This window comes from Pantherophis guttatus, chromosome 1, assembly GCF_059756535.1.
Source record: "Pantherophis guttatus breed Tessera chromosome 1, ASM5975653v1, whole genome shotgun sequence".
Lineage (NCBI taxonomy): Eukaryota > Metazoa > Chordata > Lepidosauria > Squamata > Colubridae > Pantherophis > Pantherophis guttatus.
In genome coordinates, this window is record NC_142063.1 from 116,164,755 (window position 1) to 116,190,398 (window position 25,644).

General features: G+C 37.1%; 1 protein-coding gene across 3 annotated transcripts in view; it reads left to right on the forward strand.

Annotated features, from left to right (window-relative positions):
• The first annotated feature begins 297 nt into the window (after positions 1-297).
• Positions 298-25,644, forward strand: part of KDM2A (lysine demethylase 2A) — a 69,237-nt gene continuing 43,890 nt past the window's right edge. Inside the window, exons 1-4 of one of the 3 annotated variants that reach the window (XM_034420390.3) lie at positions 298-784; positions 1,223-1,250; positions 3,588-3,692; positions 23,787-23,925. In XM_034420390.3, coding sequence (XP_034276281.1) covers positions 3,651-3,692; positions 23,787-23,925 — 181 coding nt within the window. In that variant the 5' untranslated portion in view covers positions 298-784; positions 1,223-1,250; positions 3,588-3,650. The remainder of the gene's footprint in view (positions 785-1,222; positions 1,251-3,587; positions 3,693-23,786; positions 23,926-25,644) is intronic. The other 2 variants (XM_034420388.3, XM_087881584.1) reach the window with 2 other exon arrangements.

Sequence of the window (25,644 nt, forward strand, 5' to 3'; positions counted from 1 at the left end):
CTCCGTGAAGCCAGGAGACGATCATTGCGCATGCCTCGGAAATCGTAATATTCCGCTAGGTGGCGCAACAGAAAACCCCAATTTTACGTAAAGCTCCGGCCAAATCAGAGGACGAGAGAATAGAGCGAGGAAGGGATAAATAAAATAGAAAGATAGAGAGATAGAGAGATAGATACTACGCATGCGTATCCACTGGTCAAGTCTAGGCCAAAAGTAGATTCCGCTAATACGCGTGCGCAGTTAAAAAGGGTTCAACTCCAGGTGGAGAAAAGCGCGCGTGCGCATTGGGGAGGCCTTGCTTGTTGGGAGGGGTCAGAGAGGGAAGGGTATGCCGCGCAGGCGCAGTATGGCGGCCGAGTATGTGTGTATGTGAGAGTCTGACGGGTTCAAAATGGCGGCGGCGCCTGCTTCTATGTGAGGGAAAGAATCTGGGGGCGGCGGGAAGGGAAGGAGGGCGAATGACGGTGGGGTTGAGTGATTGACCGGTGGGGCGCTACCAGGCCTCGAGAACCGACGCGAGGGTGCCTAGTGGCCTTTTGTAGTGGGAGGCTGTGGCTGTGTCCCGGGGAGGGGGGGGTGATAGAAGTGGAAGCGACAAGGCTTGAGGTTTGGGTGCGAGTTCGGGGCCACCCTGAAATGCCCAGGATGGGGCCGATAGTCACGGGGGTAGGGGTCCGGGTTAAGCTCGCTGGAGCCATTTGAGATGAGCCAAGGCTACTGAGGTGAGGATCGGAGGGATGGGCAGAGGCTCGAGAGGCAAGTTGAGAGACTGGGAAAGCTGAAGGTGCGTGTGGGCGAGACTGGTCTTGAATGGGGGATTTCCAGGGATTGTGGGGCCAGATCGATAGGGGAAAGCCTATTTATCTTATTATCAGTCGGACCTGGGAGAGAGTTTAATGTCGAGCCAGGGACTTTGTGGGAGTTTTTTTTTTTTTTCCCCCTTCTTCCCTGCGTCGAGTTTATCGTTTTGGGCGCTAAGGTGAAGAGAGGTTACAGTTCTCGGGACATCCTCCCCCTCTAAGCCCGGCCTTGTGGAGAGGAGCCCGGGTATAGTATGCCGTCCAGGATCCCCCTGGAAACCCCCACTCCCCAGAAGGAAGTTGGTTACTCTTTGTATTTGAAGGCTTCCTGCCCTTTCTGGATACGAAAGTTCTCCAGCTTGTGAAGACGATCGGGAATTTACTGGTTTTCTTTCTTTTCTTTTCTTTTTTTCGTGCCCTAGAAAGGGGCAAAGGAAAATCAGAGACCTGGTAAGATCTAACTTTATTTATATTCTGTAGTTTTGTAAACAATGTTGTATTTAATACTTCCTTTTCTCCATGGTGAAAACCAAGGTGTCTCTCTGCATTTGTGTCAGTGCAAATTATGTAATATGCTTAAAATCCAGATAATTATTCTCCCTAATTTTTGACTCCTTTTAGCAGTATTATTCTGAACTATTTTATTGGCTCTGGGACCTTGGGACAACAAGTGAGATTGGTGTTGGGAGCAAGTAGACATCTCCGAATTTCCCTTACTCCACCCGATTCCTTCTTGCTATTTATACTTCAAATCACCAAGGCAGAATTTAATTCTTGTTAGATTTCAAACTGTGACTAAAACAAGTTAGGCAGTTTGTCTTAATGTGTATTTTTATTTAAGCAATTTTTATATAAGTTACTATTATAGAGTTTCCAAAGACGGATTCCTGTGTTACTTACACGATAATGAATCCTCTCTTCATTCATCAGTTTTGTGGCTTATACATTATTATTCTTACCTAGGCTTTTAGTGTCAGGCAGTTGTAATATCAGCTTTATCCAGCTGTATAAACTTTTAATTACAGGAGTCATTTTATAATTATGCAGCAAAATTATGATTATGGTACATAGGCTTCACAATAGTGCTGTAAAGAAACATCAAATTGGCAACACGTATAATGGTTGAAATCATAAATTGTGACTAGTCTGATATATCTTAAAGTACTAAAAAGAATTTTGTTGTTGCTGTTGTTGTTTTGACTGTAACTATCTTCTAAATATATTACAGCAATATGGATTTAAATCATGGTTAGATAACATGTGGCTCTCCGAAATATAACTCCTAAGATTCCTCACCTTAGTTATGCTTTAAAGAGTAGAAGGGCAACAGGCGGCTCACTTTCGGTTTATAGAACAATATAAGTCAATGGATCACAAGCTTTGCATGATAGCAACCCCCATCAGAATATGTGAATTTGTGCAATTTTGTCCTCATGGGTAAAAATAATTACAGTGATGTTAGGGTTGGACACGAAATAAATGTATTGCTTTTACTCATTGCTTTAATCCATTATTGTAGGGGTTCTCATACTTTGCAGTTACTGCAGCTTCCCACTGTGAGCTTGTATAGACAAAATTAGGAGCAAAGCCCAGAACAAGTTTTTACAGTGTTCTCCTTTGCCTGAGCAAGCCTGATGAAGTTTTTTAAAGACCAAGACACCCCTCTAAGTTGCTTCTGATTCTCTTGGTGATCCTGACTCACAGTTTGACGACACTTGATGTAATATTAAAAATTGCTTTATTAAATATTCCTCAAGCTGAAAAAAGTTACTCTCCTAGTATTAAATCATTACAATACATTATAAGTCAAATTGGAATTGTTTTACAGGTAGCATGGTAATTATAAGAACTATCATAGTATTGGTATTTTGAAATGCTTTCTATAAATAAATGAAAATATTTTTGAATTAAATTGGGCGTATTCTTAAATTGATTTTTCAACACATTTACAAAACAGAACTTATTGTATGCCACAGATCAACATACATCTGTGCATTAGCACTGGACAAATTATAGAAGACCTCACAGAAGCAGCTGATTTAGAATGCAGTAGCACAGGCAGAATGAAATGTCTGTTTCATAAGCTGTACTGGTTTTCAGAAAGCTTCTAGATGCAACTCAAAGTGTTGATGGCACTTATAAAGTCTTCATGGTATCGGACTTGGTAATCTGAGAACCATCTTCTTCAGCCATTTCTGCCCCTCTTGTGCAAGTGGACATAGTTGACATGCTCTGAGTTCCCATTGATCAGTGTCACCTGATGGAAAGGAGGTCTTCTCTGTCAGAGTACATGCTATATGAATTCATACAGCCCTTATCCTACCTTTTTAAAAAATGACTGTTTTTATTTATTAAAATTATATGCCGCCAGATTCCCAGAGATTCCAGGTGATTTAAACATGGCTATTCTCTCAGGCCTTAGACTATGGTAGGTGGTGGACCTGTATGATAGATTGATATGTTTTGTTGCTATGACTAGACAGTATTGTTTTTATTGTTTATGCCATTTTAGTGGTATAAACTATACCATCCAGAGTCATGATATAATTGCATGGCCTTACAAATGTAATAAATACATTGATATGCTTCTGTTATGCAACTGCCAGATCATACCTAGATTGCAAATGCTGTAGTTATCTGAATGAAATCTATTAAAATATTTTCCGATCAATATGGGTAATGGAAACGAAAATTCAAAACGTCTGAAGGTGTGACATGTTTTGGAAGGCCTAAGGAAAGTATTGAAGGGGAATCTCTGATATTCTGTTTCCTTTCTCTTATCTCAAGGAGGAAGAGGAAGAAGATAGTAGTTCTGATATATCCTTCTCACTCTCATCAGAAGAGTCTGAGATGGAGCCTGAAGAAGAACGGATCCGTTATAGCAAACGACTGGTAAGTGTGCGCTCTTTTTATGTTTATTTACACATATATACTATGATGTTCATACATTCATTTTCAAATGTGGTGGCTTTATAGTTGCTAGAGATTAGTCAGATCACTTTAACATAACTTGCACTCTACTTACCAAAATAAATGGTTTAGGTGTACCTTTTGAAGAATACTGGGAAAGTTGATGTCACAGTGTTTGGTAGAGTATGAGGAATAAAATAAAACTATAGCAATGCATGATGCTTACTTTTCTCAATTTAAAATACTCACACTTTTCAGACCTTTGAAAAAGTTGTAATAAAAGGTATGTTAACTTATCTTGGAAAAATATTAAGCATGGTTATGTTGGTTCATACTTCAAAAAGAAACTACCAGGAAAGCTCAGGGTTTTAGACTGAGAAGTCAAAAAAGCTTTCCTTAGAAGTTGATTGTATTTGTGTTCAGAATGATTTGATTCCATCTGATGAGTCTTGATGCTATACTTTGAGTGTGCAGTGATCTGGAATCAAAGGAGAAAAGGTGATTGGAAGGATGTATCGTGTTCACATAACACTTCATGGTAACTCTTTAAGAAATTGTGTCTTTTCTTTACAGTCCTAAAGAAAGACACAGTTGATTTAAGGAGCTGTCAAAAGGTGCTGTATCTGTGTCCCCACTCTTCACTTATGATTTGATTACTGTCCAGCTGTGCTAGACTACTATGCTTTTGAAACTGAAACTTTCCAACTGATTTGATATGCAGCATTTTATTTTCTTGAGTTGAATGTGTTGCAGAGAGCATGCTGTACTTAAGTGGCTCCATTACCTTCTAGGAATATTGTAATATGATGCTTTAAACTCTAAAAATCATGCACTTTTCCTCTGCATTCTACTTGTTATAATAATTCAAAAGACTTCTTATGATTATACTTTTACAGACCCCAAACACATGCTTGATGGATACTCCAGTATCTGTGAAATGACTTTTAATTGGAGATTAATCAAAGTTCAGGTCCAGTTTACATCCTTTAAAAGCAGAAAGGCTGTGAGTGCTAGAGTTACAAAAGGATAGAATAATCTACATTCTAATAAAGCATTTCCAATGTATAATTAATTAAGAATTAGATGTTAATTCATCTGAGTTTTTGGGATAAGAGTACTGGTGTAACACCTTAATAAGAGAACTTATATTCCTGAATATAAGTTCAGGAAACAAATGAAATACCATATGGAACTGTGATTATTGCTTGTCCTATTAAGTTTGTGTTATTTTGGGAGAAAAGTGAAAGTATGCATTGTATACTTCAAACTGAATATGACTATATTTTCAGATAAGAGGTTAATCGATAAAGTGGTTGTAATGGAAATTATTTATCAAAAATAATATGCAATTCATTGTAATTATGCCTCTATCTGTGAGGCAACCTTTATATGCCTTTTCCTGAATCTTTGTTAAGAATCCCTAAGGTTTATTCACTACTTTGCAGAAGAAAAGTAATCCCAATCTAGCCACAAGGGCTGTAAAAGTTTACTCATAAATAATTTATTTTAGAGTAGTCATGTAGAGAACTGTAGACCGTAAGCCATAAGGTTCCCTACAGGTTATCTAGAGCAATCCTCTGTCTGGTAAAGGAAAATGTGACAACAGCATCCCAGTAAATGGCACTGCACTCTGTTGTGAAGGAGAGTTTACTATTCTTCCATTTTTATTATTTGTATTTGTCACTGCATGGTAATTTGCAGTTATAAGCAAATAATCTTAAAGCAAAGTTGGAGTGCATATTTTAAGATACGTGTTCAACTTGAGCTTCCAACAAAGTAGGTGTATGTACTTAAAGGTTAAGATGAGGGTTGCCAAATTTCAGAAAAGTATAGTTTGTTACATGCTGGTAATTTTGAATAACTTACATACTGAACAATAAATAATTGTCATTCTCTTCCTAAAAAATGTATATCAGTTAGTGTTAAGTATGCTGGCCCTGTTTGGCTGCTATTGTCAGCATCATCACATTTTAAAATTTGTAGGAATCTTGACTTTTCTTGTAGGTACTAAAGATAGAAGATTAAAGTTTAAAACAACACTATGTTGTGATTGTATTTTCTAATAACCTTTTACTACAGGTTTTCTCACTAATTTTAATATATATATTTATATTTATTGCATGTATACAGATACAAGTTAAGATTTTTAGAATTGTTTTTAAGCTAATAACACTGGACTGGTTCACACATAAATTATTATAATGAGTAGGTGAGCTGAAAATAAATATATATTTGGACTTTGGTGTGCTGGGAGTTACCTATCAGCAATTAGTTTGAATTGAAAGCTTGATTTAAACAAACATAATAAGAATTCACATTTGTGTATTGCACATTTTTTATTAAAATGTGAATTCTAATTATTTTTAAAAACAGTTTTACAACTTTTGAACTGGCATTTAAAGGACCTACTCAAGACTTTGAAGTATTACTGTATCTTGATTATATGTTATGTCATTTATACATAGTGGAATATTAAATACATCTGGAATATTAAATAATTAAATACATCTGGACTATTGAAGCACCAAGAGATAGGAAATTAGCCCTCCAGTTCTGTGTGAATTTTGTAATACTCAAGAACTATTTCTATTCCCACAGAAGGAGAATTGTTTATATTATAATTATTTTATCAAACTTCATACATTCTATTATATGCTGTCAAAATTCATCCTCGAGCTTTGTAGAATGAAGAAAAAAATATAAAGGGGAAGAAAGAATATTTGCTACTGAAAATAATTGGTTTTTTGAGGAAGCAATATCAGTTACTACTGAAGTATAAAGAACTGGAATTCCAAAAATAGTTAAAAAGCATCCTTTGGCTGTAGCTCTGTGTCCCTGAGACCATATCTCAGAAATGTTAGGATATCTTAGATCTCCCCATGTGAGGACAGCAAGAGAGCAAGGTCTGTTCTTGGAGATTATCCAACTTCATTTGCCCTTCCCAATTCCCATGCATGACCAAAGCCCTGTAGCTAGTGTGGCTAATTCTCCTCTCACCGATTGCAGTTGGAGAGGAATATTGGAAAAGGAATAGTAAAATCTCAGTTCTTCCTTTCTCTGTCACAAGAAGTCTGGCAGAGCTTAAGATAAAGCAGCAATTCCATCTTTGGTAATTTTTCCTCCTGTTCTACCTGGGGCCTTATGATATACTTTTTGTTTTAGACTTTTTATCCCACCTGTATTTTTTTTTCATAGATAGCATATCATGCCATCAGAAGTAATGGGTGCTCCATCACTGGAGGTTTTTAAGAAGAGATTGGGCAGCCATTTGTCTGAAATGGTATTGAGCAGAGGTTTGGACTAGAAGACCTCTAAGATCCCTTCTAACTCTGCTATTGTATTAAATCGCCTATATCTAATGGGAACAACAAAACTTTTGGTGCCCAACCTTAATTTAAAATTCACTAGGTTTCAGAAGTTTGGAGAAAGTAAGTTTAAGATAGGAGGGGTATATTGTATGGATTGAGTTTAGGGAGCAGATTTTATTTTAATGTGAAAAAGTTGAGAACAATGTCTGCAGATAGAGCTCATGATTGAAAAGGGTAAATGTAGACCATTGGTACGGAAACTAGTTACAGAAAACCTTTTCTTCAAAATGATTTGTTTGTTGTACAATTTGCTATAGTTTATGTGTTTAAACAAGAATGTCAGGGTTCCAAGTAACACCCCCAACCTGGAAGCCATCTTTTGTATTGGGCTTCAGGCCTGCCAATGAAATTCATTGCATTATTAGCACTAACTTTAAAACAAGTTAAGATATTACTACAGATGTAATATCTAATATAGTAGTGGACTGGGGTGGGGAGAACCTTATAGAAAATATATAATCACAAGGCAAGCAACTCAACAAATAATATGTATGTATGTATGCATGTATGCATGTATGTATCTAAAATAGAGCCAATTCAAACAAGATCAGAGAATGTAGTAAAATTTCTAATGTTAAATCTGAGTGTGCTTAAAATGTATCGAATCATATATAAATTTATGTAAATTACTTAGCCAAAAAATGGAATTCTCCCTGGGGGAATGACTGAAATCAAATTTTATCTGTTGCATCTGATTTCTACTGAATGAAATTCTGTAAAATTAAGATTTTATTATGCATGTACATTTTTTTATACTGCAAATGAGCAGACTCATTTTTAATATAATAATTCCTTACCTGCACACTTACACTGCAAACACATAATTGTGAATGGCTACAAACTCTGCTCTGAGCCATAAAGTTTCTGGCTTATTGCTTATTCAGCAAACATATAAACAAATCATACATTAGTTCATTATGTGAACATAACCATTATTTAAGTAGTAAGTACAATATAAAGAGCATGAAGAGGAAGAGATCATAAATATTTAAAGAGGCTCTAATGTTGAAATACTTGTATAATTCACATGGCATGATTTCTCTCATTAACTGTATTCACAGAAACTGTAACCTATTATGAGTTTGTTTGTTTGTTTATTTTATTAAATTTGTATACCGCTCTACTCCTGAAGGACTCAGGGCGGTGAACAGGCACAGAATAAAATACAGAAATACAAAAGTTAGAAACAATTTAAAACTAAATTAAATAATTTAGCCCAAGACAATTAAAAATCCCAATAATTTAAAACAAATTAAAATTTCAGTTTAAAAATTTAAAAGAAAGGGGAGAAAATTAGGCCAGGCCAGCTTGCTGGAATAGGAGGGTCTTAAGAGCACGGTGGAAAGTGCGCAGATCCGGGATCCTCCGTATCTCCGGGGGGGAGCTCGTTCCAGATAGTGGGTGCTCTCCCCCTGGGGGCCGCCAGTTGACACTGCTTGGCTGACAGAGTTTGACATTACTTTTTTGGCTGTTTGCTAGAGCTGACTTTTACAATATAGTACTCCTCAGATGTATACAACTTATGTCATAGTAACTGCAAATAATGAAAGTTGTATCCCAAAGAACTATATTTATTGATAACTAGAGACAGATTAGTAATTTTATTAAATAATCCTTTACAACAGGAGGGAACAATATTTTGTACAAAAAGACTGCATTATATCTCTTTTTGATTATTGTGGTCTTCTGGAAGGAGGAATAAATTGATAATAATGTCATATCTGAAAATATTTGATCTGTTTCCTGGGGGAGGAGGCATTTGAGTGCTAAATTCATTTGTTAAGACTTCTTAATTTACATGTTTTCAAAGAAAAACAAAAATGAAAAAGCACATTGTTGAACTTTGATGGTGCAATTGGGGATTAAAGAATGGTTACCAAGGTATTATGAAGCCTACAGGCCTCACACTGCTCACTCATTGGAATCACTGCAAAATTTTAGAGAATACTGTCTGAGAGACAACAGATTTTGTTGATTCAACAGAAATACACAAGTTTCCAAAAACAGTGGTGGCATAAAACTTCTTTTTTTAAGGCAAAAATGATTTTTTAAAAAAGAAAGTATCAAGTTATAAGCAGTTTTCAATAGAAAATTGTCTTGTCTCTTATTCAGTTATAATTAAAGTACTGTTTTAGTATATGGGGTCCTATGTGTAAAAATATGTTTTCATATGCTTCACCTGAAAAATGGAAAAAGAAGTACTTAACTTTAAACCTGGCCAGTTTAACTGGGATTTTGTTTTTTTGTTAACTGTTTTGCTTTTTCAGTGTATATGGCTAGAGCAGCTCAGTGGCCTAGAGGTGAAGATGCTCTTCTGCCACTCAAAGGTTGAGAGTTCAATCCTAGGCAGCCCAACATGTTTCTCTGTCATAGCGCAAAGAGAATCTATCTGCTGTGAACTCCATGTAGAAAGGAAGGGCATCCGGCCAGTAAAAGCTCAGCTTCATTCAGTTGTCCTGACTCCGCCCTAATAAAAGGGATTACAGGGTCATAAAAAGAAAAATAAATCTGTGCATATTGTTGTCCAGCAGCAACAGCAACTCTAAAGTAAAAAATAATAAAGCTTTTCTTAACTATGAATTGAAAAACATATATATTGACTTGATTGAGTTTGTACAACATAACCACAAGTCATGTTTAAGGACCAGAGTGGATAGGTTCACAACATACCTAAGCCATAATAAATATATCATTTTGAGTTAGCAAGTTTTTGAACCTAGTCTATAAAACAGGACATTCTCTTTTGTCCAGACATTGGATGCTTGCATGCATTCATGCATGCAATGGATGGATGGATGCTGTCTTTCTATCATTTGGGCTCATTAAGATAGAGATTAAGGATCAACTATTAAGTCCCTGAGAGTCCTCATATTTGGAAACTAGTATTCCCAGTAAATGTTTTTGTGCATATTAACAGTTAAGCTCCAGTTTTGTGCAAATATGGATTTGAGACTCAATTTCCAATAAAGCATGATAACTATCAAATTAAAAGAAGTCTAGTAGACTTTTGTATAGAATAGAAGAAACAGATGGAATTTATTCCTTTGTATTTCCTTTACAACTACATTGAAAATTGTTTATACATCTAATACTTACTTACCATACTTGTAATTCACAAAATTTTCTTTGTTATGAATGTTATATCAATTCAGGATGCTTTTAACTTAAATTATATGTAATTGCTTAGAAAAAATGCATACCTCTTCCAGAACTGCTTTTGTTGGTTTAAATACAGCTAATTCAGTTTTTTTATTCACTTACTGGTGTCCTTGATTTCTTTCAGGCATTTTAAGTGTTATTACTGAGTGACCTGCACTATTCTATTTTGAAAATATCAGTGTAGACTACTATGATCTGTTAGTCTGGTTATTTCATAATAGCTTGATAGTGTGGTCTCTCAAGATGCAGTATGAGGAAAACAATATTCTAGTAGCCCTGAAGAATTTCTTCACTGAAACATGCTAGATACCTTATTATTTTAATTGTGCATTTTTGTTGCTATTTTGAAAGTAAACCTCTTTCAGTATTAAAAATAATAATGTATTTGTCTTGCAGAAAGCCAAAAATCAGACACTGTGCTTTATTTTGGTGCATGTTAGAGGGCTTGGTGGAAAAGTCAGGTAGATACATACATTATATCTTGAAACAGGAATTAGTTTAAATGTTACATAAATACTTTTAAACTATATTAAACTATACATATAAACTATATATCGGTTATCCTAAATTTTTAACACCAAGCTACAATCCAGGAAACTGGGTTCTAATCCCGCTTTAGGCATGAAAGCTGGCTGGGTGACTTTGGACCAGTCACTCTCTCTCAGCCCAACTCACCTCATAGGGTTATTATGGTGGGAAAAATAGGATAAATCAATATGTTTGCTGCCTTGAGTTATTTATAAAATAATAAAGGTAGCATATAAAAGAAATCATACCTTTTGCCTAGGAAATTATGACAAATAATACTAATGATGCTGCTAGGTAAAGATCTGTAACAAAACAATCAGAATGATATTGGCTGTTGGAATACTTTAAGACTAAAATTTCTTAAGGAGAAGAAGAATGAGGAAGTCAATACTGTATAAAATTTTGGGAATAAGAGAAAAAACTGTTTATATCTTTGTCCACTGTAAATTAAAAACAGGGATTGTAGGTGAGAAGTATCTTGGAAGTATGGGAATGTACGTTCAAGAAAGATTCTTAAGTAGGGCTTTTACTAGTTTGTGTTATAAATCATAGTGGACTACATGCATAATTTCTACTTATCAATAATGTATATATGTACAATTTTCCATTCGTCACGCAAACATTTGTATTTTGAAGAGCACAATAGAACAATTGACTGTAAAACAAGCCTTTTATTTTTAATTATAAGTAAAATATAGATTCTTAAACTCATTAAAATACATTACATATTTGTTTTATAGTACTATGAGAATTGTTACACTTTGCAGCTGTCTGAAGATTATATTTTCTTAAGAGAAATTTCTCCTAATTTCTTCTGTTTTTGCAAAATGCAGCTGGTTATTGGTGTAGAATAGTGAGCAGGAAGGCATATCTTTTGTTTGTTTGCTCCAGGAATGAAACTTACACTGAAAATAAGCTTGGGTCTGATTTGTTTTGCAATGCTGTTTTAGTCAAGTCCAACTTTGCCTGTTTTGAGGACTGTTTAATATTATTGTTCTGTGTATAAGGTTTTCTTAGACAGTTTTCTCCCAGGGGCAGACATCTTTCTTGCTATATCTCTGTAGAGGTCTATATAATTCACATTTTTCTCTGCCTTTGAATTTTCAGTTCTAAAAATTGTTGAAAATAGCCTATTAATATTTTAGGGCATAATGAGGGTATTAGAATAGGATATCTATTTTAAGTTTTAATTTGTATTCATATGATCTGTGTCCTCTCTTCTGAAACCATGTTCTGCTAGCATAAAAAAATATAATTGAAAAAAATATATGTATTAAAAATTACAGCACTTTGTGAGATTTCCACATACAGCTCTCACTTAGAAATCTGATAACTTTTTCACATGTTGTCAAATTTCCAAATGTATCCATTGGGCTCCAGAGGTTGAAGACTTATAGTGTATCTTAAAGCAGGAAATCACTGTTTTAAAAGGTTGATGAAACAAATATTTTTAGTTTGACTGTAAAAGACAGGAATCACTTCCCTGTCTCAGGATGGGCCATTTTGTAGTTTGAAAAAAATACAGTAGTTCAGACCTTCCAACTTCACAAGATCTTTTTTTTTTGGGGGGGGGGGGGAGAAGTTGGAAGGTCTGAACTATTTTTTGTAACCATAGTCCCACAAACTACTTTTCTTGCCCTGCACGCACAGCAGAAAACAGAGCTGGAAAGCAGGTTAATGAAGGCTGGTGGCTGCCTTGGGGGGGGGGGGGTGAGGGTTTGGCATGGGTGGCCTGGCTGAAGGACCTTCAGGTAAGCTGGTGCATGGGGCAGGTCTGCACCCCCTGCCTTGCTTCGTCCTCCCCCCCCCCCCGCCTCGCTTCGTTTTTCTTTACAACATGCAGCCCGTCACAGTAACGAGAATTGCAGGCACAAATGCTGCCCACAATCTTCCAGAATTGCCTGCAATTCTCGTTACTGTGAGAGGTTGCACATTGCTTCTGGGCGGGGAAGGCTCGGTCCCCTGACCTGGTTCCCCTCTGCTGTTTCTCTCTCTCTCTCTCTCTCCCTCTCTCTCTCTCCCTCTCCCTCTCTCTCTCTCTCTCTCTCTCTCTCTCTCTCTCACACACACACACACACACACACACACACACACACACACACACCCCGAAAGACATTTGATCGCTTGAACTGCCACACACTTTGCCCAGCTCGCTTCCCCCGCCTCATACTGGTACATTGGGGGGGGGGAATTAAGACACCACACACACCCTTTTCCTGACCCATCAGAATTTTATCTAGCTCCTGCAGGTCAACATTTTTTCGGGGGGTCAAAAGAAAATAAGACAAAAATCTGTTTCAACTACAGGTAGTCCTCAACTTACGACCACAATTGAGCCCAAAGTATATGTTGCTAAATGAGAAATGTGTTGAGTTTTGCCCCATTTTACAACTTTTCTTGCCACATTTGTTAAATGAATCACTGCAGTTGTTAAATTAGTAACACAGTTCTTAAGTGAATTGGGTTTCCTCATTGACTTTGCTTGTCAGAAGGTTGCAGAAGGTGATCACATTACCCCAAGAAACTGCAACCATCATAAACATGAGACAGTTGTCTAGCATCCGAATATAAATCATGTGACCATGGGGATGCTTCAATGGTCATAAGTGTGACAAATGGTCATAAGTCACTTTTTTCAGTGCTGTTGTAACTTTGAACGGTCACTAAACAAACTTATAAGTCGAGGACTACTTGTACAGAGGCAAAAAGAGAACCATTCAATTTCTAGTTAAATTGTTTTCAGAAATTTATATTAGCCAATCACATATTTAATGGTAGGGTTGAAATTGAAGTTGTGAGTTGCAAGGGCTGGAAAGAGACAAAATCAAAACCCTGGGACTACCTGTAATTTGTAAAGTAGCATAAGAAATTGCAGCAGGTAATCCAATAACAACAACAACAACTATTGAGAGTGAGAGAAAGAAACTCAAGATTTACCAGTAATCTTTGAACATGCATACATACAGATTCTAGCCAATACAGGTTGATCTTTATGATATATAAAACTGATTATTCATTGTAAGCAATCTTATATTTTGTATAAAGAAGTGATACGAAACATACTGATATGAAACATTTGATTTCTCATAAGAGCACCAAGTTCCTTAAGAAAGTATTTATTTCATTAGCCTGAGGCAGCCCATGGTACCAGGTTCAATTGCTCTTGCTTCAATGGAGAAAAAAAATGACTTCAGACTTCCTAGACTATCATGTGTGATCCTTTGGTAGATTGGCTGACAATGGATCAAGTTGCTAATATCCTGCTCGAGTATCAGAATCAAGTGATACAATATTAGGAATAGGTGGCAGTTGTGGTGGACTTAATTGATTAATCAGTCAGAGCAGATGGGTAAGAATATGTCCCAGCCTGCCACTCCTGCCCTCAGCTCAGGATCAGCTGCTAAAGAAGCTGCAGAAGCAACAGTTCTTAAGCACTAGCATCCCACTTCTTTTTTTGACTATTATGGGAGTAATAACAAATTTATGATATTCCTCACTCTATGTATCTTACACAGTCTGCCTGAAGCCTGGAGAAATTAGCACAGACTAATCCCACATAAGATTTATAATTGGCTTTTTGACTGAGGAGGGCACAAAATGAATTAACCCTCCCCTCCCTTCTGCTACAGCCTGAACTTGACAGTTTTGTAACTTCATAATACTTGGAATGCTACTTTTCAACTCTACTTTCAGCATGATGGTGAGGACTAATGGAGTGCTGCCTTTTTATCTCAACTGCCATTAAGACTTAGCCTAACCTCTCCCTGGTTAGATTTGCTTCAAAAAACAACATTTCTTTCTGAAATGTAACTCTTCAAATTTATCTGTAATTACCACCTGTATCTGTAGTCAGACATCTCTTAACTATCCTACAACTTCTTTTTCTTCAGAAACTGCAAACTACTCAGTGCCTCTTTTTAAAAAGCAATTTGTGTCAAGGCTCATCTTGTTGAGTATCATTACTGAGAAGAATTTTTCCCTTCCTTTGTTGTTTGAAACTATCTGGCTTTTCCTCAAGTTCTTCCCCTCCATGTGATCAACCCATTGCTAGATATCCATTTTTAATTAATTATTATTATTTCAATTTATATGGCTGCCTCTCTCAAATTCATGACTCTGGATGGCTAATAACCATTAAAAACATCATAAATCACATAACACTAAAAACAACACACATGATTAGCAGCCGGAGTAAAAAAGACAAATAGAATCAACAGCAGTAAATCAACATAACCATTGCATAGGCTCTGCCACACATCGAGATGGCAACACCCAGTGACAAAACTATGTCTTTTAAGACCTTGGGAAAGGCCAGCAGGTCCCAGGCCAATGTAATTTCTGGGAGGTGGGTATTCCAAAGGGCAGGGGTTACAATGCTGTTTATTGGCCCATTTCTGGTGTTTGGATAGATCAGTTCCATTTTTTTCATTTGCACTCAACAGTTCCACTAGGCTTTTCACCATTCACTCTTAGTCTTGTTCTGTCCCTTATAAATCTTCAATTCAGTAACTTCAAGGACATTTTCAATTCCATAACACAACCAAATCTGTGGGATAGAGAGGGGGGAGGAGAGAGAGAGAAAGGTTGCATGGGGAGCAACAGAAACAATGAGTAAAACTTTATTATCATTTCCATGACACACACTGCTAGATTTTAGCCCCTTTTGTGAAAATAAAATAAAAAGGGGGTCCTCTAATACCTTCCTTTTGTATAATAACTGATAGTCGCTATTTAAAGCAAGCGCAGAACAGCCATTGTTTCCAAATGTAAAATTGGTAGCATTGGTCAGAAATGCTAGTATTGCTAGATGACTCATTTCATCTTTTTTACTCTGACATCTATACTGCCTGTGTGACCAATAGAATAGGGACTTTTGAGAGTTCCCAATCCCAGCTCTTTTTGATGTTTACTCCCCTTTATCAGTGGGCAAAACTGTAATCTGAGATTAAATATTGGCTGAATAGATGCATTTATTTTACAAAGCTTGCTAGTGGTAGAGAAAATAAACACGCTATTACTGACAAAATATTTAAGATCAAAAATATTTGTTGATTTCCTCAACACAAGGACATAAAACAGACTCAAACATAGGCTAAACTATATATTAGGACCATGTTGGACTATATGTGGAGTCCAGAGATTTTTGATATAGGGAACAGTCTAAGCATAGGCTGAGTAAAGCCAAATAGTCTTCTGTCTTTTGAGCTGGGTGCTGAGGCTTTTTCAGATGTGATTTTGAAAGCAGAGCTTAGTTAGAGATAATGTATCTTGTTTACATCCACTTATGTTTCTACAGCAACATAATGCAAATAAAACAGTCTATCTAGGGATGCTCTAAATCTCTAGGGAATCTGGAAGATCCCAACAAACAAGACAACCTCAAAATTGTGAATTAAATAACTTGGGGTCCTATTTCTGTAGACTAATAATGTGTTCTTTGCATTAAAGGATACATGAGCCATAATAACTTGGCTCATTGTACCTCTCTGCTGATATTCAGGCTGTGCATTCTCAAGTTGAAAGTGATGGGACAGGGGGATACCAGTTCTGCCTATAGTATCGTTGAGTCTGTTGGTTTCAATAAAACCTTGTGTGCATTAAGCGCTGAGGTTTGGAAAGAGGGCTATAACATGTCCTCTTATACCTTAATAATCCATAAAATGTACATTATCAGGTATATACAATATCATATATTTTATTGCTGCACTGGTTTTGTTGTTTACTTTTATATACAGTTTAGTGTATACAGTACATTTTGCTGAAGAACTGGGCCATTAATGGGTAGAATGAACATATTTTAACCTTGTCATATAGGCAAAGCTGCCTATAGGAAATAAATCATCTTAACTAATTAACTAACACAGTTTAGTTTTTATAAATAAAATTATTAAAATTTATTACATTTAATAAAAATATTAAACAGATAAGGAAAAATAGAAAATGCTATGGAAATAGGAAAATGTTCACCGCAAAATTGGCAATCTCTTGAGCTGTGTTCTGAACTGTTCTGTGATTTGCTTCATTCATATGTAAAAGCCGAATTAGAATTATGGAATGATTGTTGATTAATCTTTGGGTATGTACTATACTGCTTCTCTTACTGCTTAAGCTAAACCACAGTAACATCATGGTCTGAGGTTCAGGGATGTTAGCATTAGTCCAGTGCCATAGACAGCTTATGCCTTTCTAATCCTGGAGTTCTAGGACACCTAGACTTCTTGATTGTCCTATCCCAGGCTACTGATGAACCTAATAGAGTTTCCGAGAAAACCTGGAGTTATTCCTCAAGCTCTACTTCATGGTTAGCCAAGGCCTTAATCACAGCTTGGAATGAGCATATTCCAATAATTCTGCCTCTATGAACTTTGCAATCATGTATCCTGCAAAGTATCCTGGTCTATATAGGAGTTCTGTGAGATGAACAGACCTAAGAGACACTTATAGCCCACTAGAGAAAGATGAAAGGTGAACCCCCTGCTCAGGCAGGAAACCTTACATCATTTCAGACAAGTGGTTGTTCAATCTCTTCTTAAAAACCTCCAGTGGTGGAATACCCACAACTTCCGTAGGCATCACTGTTTCATTGTTCTCACTGTTAGGAAATTTCTCCTTAGTTCTAGGTTGTTTCTCTCCTTGATTAGTTTCTATCCATTGTTTCTTGTCCTGCCTTCAGGTGCTTTGGAAAATAGGTTGATCCCCTCCTTCTTTGTGGCAGCCCCTCAAATATTGGAACACTGCTATTACGTCACCCGTAGTCTTTCTTTTCACTAGACTAGAGTAAGTTCACTCTGCTGCTCTTATTGTATCTGCAGATAGCTAGCCAGTGGACCCTGTTTTGGGTTACCAGGTCACTCTTGCATAAGGAGGGGCAGAGAGAGCCCTTGCAGAGTTCCTGTGAAGTCTATTCGAGCAGAGTTGGACTCCAGCTGTGCAGATCCTATGGAACTGACTGAGGCACATACTAGTTTGGTTATCTGGGAAGAGTTTAAGCAATGTTATCTCATTGCTCTGGACTTAAGAAAATATTTCAACCCCTTTTGCCTAGGTCATTGTTTCTTAAAGTATGGTGTGAGGACCCTTAGGTATCTGAAAAAATCTTATCAGCCAGATTTTGAAGATACTTGTAAAAATACAAAACAGTGTAACTCTTCTCATTATTTTTTATTCATTAAAATGTTTTTCATAAATATTTTATTTATGTTAATATCCAATGGGTTTAATTGTATTATTTTACAATAAAATATTCCTTGAATAGATGAATTTTAATTTTTAATGCAGTAAATATCATTAAATATAACCCATACAAACAAAAGCTCCTTCTTACATTATAAAAACGGGAAGGGATTCTGAGAATATAAAGTTTAAGAAACATTGGCCTAAAGTAATGAATCCTGCATACAGGTAGTCCTCAAAGTGTGACCCTAATGGACCATATGTCAAAACTGTCATAAAATGAATTGGGTTCATTTGTGTGACATTTTTTTTACTATGCTTGTTAAGCAAATCAACCAGGTCATTAAGTGAACGAAGATCAGGCTTGCTGTTTGCTTCTTTATTAAATGACCTTGTTAAGTAAAGCAAGAGCTTGAGATTTGAAGGGCTCTCCTGCCTGTTGCCCTCCCGTCAGCTGTTCTACAAGCAATCTATAGCAGGTACTAACCCTCAAAGCAAAAGCAGAGTACTGTAGAGCAATAAAGAACTTCACCATATCTTTGCTTTCTGTAGATGTTGTCTAGTATTTGTGCAGCAATCTCAAACACGTGCAAACAAACACAATACAGTATAATGCAAAGGAACTTTACAGTACTAAATTTGCTTTCAGTAGGGGCTGGCTAGTATTTCTGCAAGCAATTTCAAGATAAATACAAACAAGCACAGTACAGGTAGTCCTCGACTCATAGCCACAATTGAGCCCAACATTTCTGTTATTAAGTGAGACATTTGTTAAATAAGTTTTGCCCCATTTTACGATCTTTCTTATCCCAGTTGTTAAGTGAATGACTGCAGTTAAATTAGTGGCATGGTTGTTAAATGAACGTGGCTTTCCCTTTGACTTTGCTTGTCAGAAGGCTGCAAAAGGTGATCACATGACCTTGAGACACAGCAATAGTCATAAATATGAACCAGTTGCCAAGCATCTGAATTTTGATCACATGACCATGTGGATGCTGCAACAGTCGTAAGTGTGAAAAACGGTCATAAGTCCCTTTTTTCAGTGCCATTGTAACTTTGAACGGTCACTAAATGAACTGTTGTAGATCAAGGACTACCTGTAATGAAAAATACTTTTATCTTTAGAAAGTACTTAGAAACAAGCACAGTACTTTAATGAAAAAAATATTTTAAAGTACATACAAAGGCAAGTACACTACTCCAGTCCTCAAGGCAACAGCAATGAAAGAAGCAACAAGAGATTTACTCCTCTTGTCCTCCATTTGGCAGCAGTGAGGAAGGGGAAAAAAAAGTACACTGGCTGCAAATCCCTGGATTTTGATTGGTCATATGACCAAATGAAAAAAACTGCATGACCATATGGGCCTCAGAAGTTGCCTGTTCTAACTCCAAGCAGTTTCTGGGTCCCAAAGGGAGGTCGCAAAACTAAAAATGGCTGCCATTTTAGAGGGATCAAATCCAGGTCATATGACTGCAGAGGCTTCTTATTGGTCACAGTTTCTGGAGAGCTATTATTTTTTTAATTTTAGATGGTGTAATTATCTTCCAGACAGAGTTAGTGCACTATTTGGATTTCATTCTAGACTTGTGGCTCTTGCTGAAGGAGAAATGCCTTTGAACAAATTCATCTTTTGTGCCAATTGCATCATTCTTGGAGGCACCCGTTCTTGGAGGCACCCATTTACTCATGCCCTGATAACTTCCTGATTAGTTTATTTATTTATTTATTTTATTTATTTTATTGAATTTGTATACCGCCCTACTCCTGAAGGACTCAGGGCGGTGAACAGCCATAGAATAAAACATATAGATACAAAATTTAAAATAACTAAAACGAATTAAATAATTTGGGTGAACAAATTTAAAACCCCAATAATTTAAAACCAAATTTAAAATTTCCATTTAAAAAGGGGAAAGACTTAGGTCAGGCCAGCTTGATGAAATAGGAAAGTCTTGAGCGCGTGACAGAAGGTACGCAGATCCGGGATCCTCCGTATCTCCGGGGGGAGCTCGTTCCAGATAGTAGGTGCCCCCACAGAGAAGGCTCTCCCCCTGGGGGCTGCCAGTCAACATTGTTTGGCCGACAGCACCCGGAGGAGCCCCTCTCTATGGGAGCGTACTGGTTTATTGCAGAATGCTCTTCATGGGACTGCCTTTGAAGATCATTAAAAGTTATAAGTGGTCCAGAATGCAGCAGTACAGGCAATTTTAGGGATCCTGCTGCTATTGCAAGAGCTGGTGACTGTCAGTTTATTTTTATGTGCAATTCAACTTGCTAGTTATTTCTTTTAAAAACATGAATGTCACAGGACCAAGCTGTTTGCAGAACTGGTATATCTGCCCATTCCCACCAAGTTAGATAAAGTGGACATGCTCCAGTTCCTTGCCTTAAATGTTGTCATCTGATTCGGTATTATGGTTAGATACACAGTCAGCCAGACGTTTAGATTAGATTTGGCATTTTTGTTCACCTATCAAGTCCTTCCAAAAGACCTGGGATAGGCAAATGCTATTTAATAATAAAGGTACAGTTTATACGCTGTTCCATGTAAAGCTGTTCCTTTTCCAGTTGATTAATGGTGATACATTTCATTTGGGCTTTCTTATAGTTTGGTCTCTTTGGTATTTAATAAGCCTTCATGGTGTTTTAGTTTCAGTGCATCTTCTTCAGTATCCTTCAGATATTCTTCCAATGCTGTTTTTTCTTCTTCAGCTCCCTAAAGTGCTTGCAACATTCCACAGCCTTTGAATGCTCCTTGGTATTATTTTTTTTTTAATTGAAAAAGTTTTTCAAATACAAATTTTTTCCCCCTTTCCCCCCCCCCGCTCCCTAACCCCCCTCCCCTCCCCTCCCTCCATGGCTTCTACAAGATGAAATCCAAATTAATATCACAATATATAATACTTTACCACCCTTTTACACCACCCTTGGTATTATTGTTGTTGTTATTTATTATTATTATTCCTCTATCTCAAATATTTTAATCTCTGTTCAATTTGCTTCATGTATCTATGCACGTGTCAATACACATTCACGGACTAAGTAATAGCACAATGGAGATTGCATTGTTTTAAGGAATTAGTTTCACGCTGAAACTATTATAAGAGCTGCGGTGGCGGAGTGGTTAGAGTGCAGTACTGCAGGGTACTTCTGCTGATCACCGGCTGCCAGCAGTTTGGCAGATCGAATCTCATCAGGCTCAAAGTTGATTCAGCCTTCCATCCTTCCGAGATGGGTAAAATGAGGACCCAGATTGTTGGCGGCAATATTTTCTATGTCAATTTTGCTGTGAATTAAACAAGGTTGTTGTATATAAGATGGGTATCCATATAAGTATTATTAAAAAATAAAATTGTGGAATCTGACCTTTTGAGGAATATTGATTATGGGATGGGAATGAGGAATAACTTGGATATGAGCAGGGGTGAAATGCTACTGGTTCGGGCCGATTCGCCCGAATTGGTAGTAAAAAATGCTACTGCTTCCCCAAATCGGTAGTAAAAAACATGTTTAAAAAAAAAGTTCCGACGATCAGCTGAGCAATGCACTATGTCAGAACTTTTTTTTTTTTTTTTTTTTTACTTTTTAACATTTTTTTACTACCGGTTCTTTGGAACAGGCAGTTAAAAATGCTTTAAAAAGTTTATTTTAAAAAAAAAAGTCCTGATCGTCTGATTTTTTTTAATTAATTAATTTATTTTTTAGGCATTTTTTTACTACCGGTTCAGGCGAATAGGTAGTAAAAAAGTGCTTTTAAAAAGTTTTTTTTAAAAAAAAAGAGGCTCCGACGATCACAGCTGTGCTGCGCGATCGTCGGAACCGGGTTTTTTTACTTTTTTAAAGCATTTTTTACTGCCTATTCGCCCAAGCCGGTAGTAGAAAATGCTTTTAAAAAGTTTTTTAAAAGGTTCCCATGTGCGCCACAGCTGATCACACACACCTCCAGCGCTGTTGTTCTGTCCCCGTCTCACATACGCACACCAGCAGTCGACCAAGAGTTAAAATAAACCAGCAGATAAGAATTTCCTTTGATAACAGAATTGGCAGCAAGCCAGTGGCTGCTTGCCAAAAGTTTTTACTTACAAAGGGAGGTTTTTCTCCTCCGTCCAAAACATCAAAGTAAGTCCACAAAAGCCAAAGAATAGTCAAGTCCAGTCCAAAAAATCAATCCAAGCAGAGCATATAACAAAGTTCCAGAAATGCAGAATGACTTGCTAGCTTTCAGTTTTGTTCGTCACAAGGCTTGACTGGCCACCACACACCCTTTTATCACCTGTGGGGTGTGGTCCAGTGACTCAGCTTAATCTCTGGCACTCCTCTTCCTCTGCTGCGCGCACTTATCTCTGCGACGCTGTCGGGGGTCCAGCCAAGACTCATCTCCATCGCTGTCCAACTGCGGCTGCTCCGAAATGCCTGGCCCCTGGCCTATCTCTTGGCCTTCGGAGGACACCTGAGGCATTGCCAGAGAGGAGGGTCCTGGAGAGGGAGGCCTTGCCAACTCCTCTCCTTCACTTTCGGAGTCTTCTCCCTTTGATAAGACAGGCTCGGGGGTCGGAGTCACAACAGCTGTTCTACTTACCTTCCCAAGCCTCCCTTTGGCACGCACTGCACGTGTGCGCGCACAGCTCATGTTTGGTGTGCACTGTGGATGTGAGGGTGATCTGGCTGCGACATCTGTCACCCCATTGATCGCCAGGGTTGATTCGGCTGATCTGGCTGGCTAGGCGGGTGTCCCCTCACCGCTCCATGTGCGTCCCTCCCGAAGTTGCACACTCAGTGGAAGAGGACGACCATCCCAGATGGAAGGAGTGTACCGATCTTCGGTCAAGGGTATACGATAGCTGCGCTCCTCTGCTAGAACTTCCAAACAAGCTCAAGGTGTGCACTGTGCATGCGCGCTAACGTTTGGCGTATAGCGCGCATGCGCGGCCAGCAAACCGGTAGTAAACTGGTTCAGGTTTCACCACTGGATACAAGTAGTCCTCAACTCACGACCACAATTGAGTCCAAAATTTCTGTTGCTAAACAAGGCAGTTGTTAAGTGAGTTTGCCCCATTTTACATCTTTTTGCCACAGTTGTTAAGAGAATCACTGCAGTTGTTAAGTGAACCATGCTGTCATTAAGCAAATCTGGCTACCCTCATTGACTGTGCTTCTTGGAAGTTGGCTGGGAAGGTTAGAAATGATCGTCAAATGACTCTGGGACAGTGCAACTGTCATAAATATATCCAGTTGCCAAGTGCCTGAATGTTGATTACATGGCCATGGGATGCTACAACAGTTTTAAGTGTGAAAACTGGTCATAAGTCATTTTTTTCAGTGCCATTGTAACTTCAAATAGTCACTAAACAAATGGTTATTTGTTAAGGACTACCTGTACTATAAGATTGGAAAGTATTACCTTGAATATTACAGACTGGAATAAAATTTACATAATTTTTTATATAACTGGAGGTTTTTAGTAATCAAGAACTGATACAATATGTTTGACCTATATTTCATAATATTTTACAAGAAAATACTTATTTTAATGCTTAATTTGATAAATTGTAGTTAAATGAATATATACTATATTTAATTGATTTATATACATTTAGCTTATTAATTTTAAGGAGTTTTCTGTTCAAATGTTTATTTTATTTTGTGTTTTGATACTGCAACTGCATAAATATCCGGTAATTTATTTGACATTAATTATTTTATTTGTTTTCTATATTGTTTTATCTGTGTCTATTTTAAAACAAATACTGTAATTAAAATGTGTATAGCTTATTTTGGGAACTACCTGGCTGCTAGATTCTTCCCTATGGTTCATCCTATTCTTATGTTTTTCAATTGCTTCTACAGCGTGGTGCTATGAGACGACGCTATGAGGATGATGGCATCTCAGATGATGAAATTGAAGGCAAGCGAACATTTGACCTTGAAGAAAAACTTTCTACCAACAAATATAATGCCAACTTTGTAGTGTTCATGGAAGGCAAAGGTGAGTGTCCTTTCTACCATGCTGGCTTTCCAAGGTGAGGATACATATGAGCATTTCACCTAACTGCTGTGACAAAGCAATTTTGGTTATTATTCTCTCTGATGCTATTGGGCTCAATAAATGTTAAAATTCTAAAAAAAAATTCAGCCCCTTTCTTAGAAACTTAATTGGTGTTTCTTATAATACTAGAGCATTTGAAAATTAAAATTAAAATTATAGCAAAAATGATACAAAATCACAAATAAATGAAAAAAACACAAGTTTTTCATCTATAAGAGTATATATATTTTTGGTAGTTTAGAATTTCCTAAATAAATATAAAGTACTGACATAACATAATGGGATAGGCAATCTTTAATAAAACGCTATCTTCCTTCTCCCCATACTAGTTTATGATTCTGCTATGTAAGCTGTATTCAAAATATTATACATAAACTTTTAATGTAATGTCAGAAAAGCAAGAATAATTTATCATACAGGAGCATGTAGTTCCTCCTTTCCTCATCTCAGCATTGGGATGGAAGATAAAATACTGCACTTTGCTTTTTTTAGTCCTTTTGAGGGACTAGTTGTCTTTTGTGCTCTTGCTTCCAGTCCCATTGATTAAACAAACCATGTAGGAGGAACCCAAAGGCAGGCCTTCTTTGTTACTACATTTTCTCTTTGGAATATTATCTTCCAGGGATTTATAGGGCCACCATCTTACCCACCTTCAACCATTCTTTAAAAATTTGGCTTTTTTCCCAGACCTTGAGTTAGGATAGAGACCACTTTAAGCTGAAGGAGTATGCGGGAGGATGGTTCTATTCTTTCAGAGAGTTGTTGTTTTATATATAGTTGTAGTTTTATATAATGTTGTTGTTCTAATTTGGTAAAGTCTAATTTGGTAAAGAATAATTTCAAGAGTTGGATGGCCTGAAAATGTAATGTTGTTGGGTTTCCATCCTCGCCATACATTCTGTTTTTGCTGTGGCAATATGAAATTTATCATACTAAAATTCTGGCTGCCACTCACAGCATTCACCCTGAATGATGGTGAGGCATATGCATCTTCTATACATAGTAAATAGGATGGGTTGTAACCTTTGCGTTATAGGTGTCTGTGTTAGATACTCTTAACTTGACATAAGGTGCATGTATAAGTGCTTTAGCATGTGTAGAAAACATCTAAGGCTATATAGAATTCTTTATAGAATAGAATTCTTTATTGGCCAAGTGTGATTGGACACACAAGGAATTTGTCTTTGGTGCATATGCTCTCAGTGTACATAAAAAGACAAGATACATTCATCAAGAATCATAAGGTACAACACTTAAAAAGACAAGATACATTCATCAAGAATCATAAGGTACAAATAAGCAATCAGGAAAAAAAATCAATATAAATCATAAGGATACCGGCAACAAGGTTACACTCATAAGTGGGAGGAGATGAGTGATAGGAACGATGAAAAGATTAATAGTAGTGCAGATTTAGTAAATAGTTTGACAGTGTTGAGGGAATTATTTGTTTAGCAGAGTGATGGCATTCGGGAAAAACTGTTCTTGTGTCTAGTTGTTCTGGTGTGGAGTGCTCTATAGCGTCGTTTTGAGGGTAGGAGTTGAAACAGTTTATGTCCAGGATGTGAGGGGTCTGTAAATATTTTCACAGCCCTCTTTTTGACTCGTGCAGTACACAGGTCCTCAATGGAAGGCAGGTTGGTAGCAATTGTTTTTTTC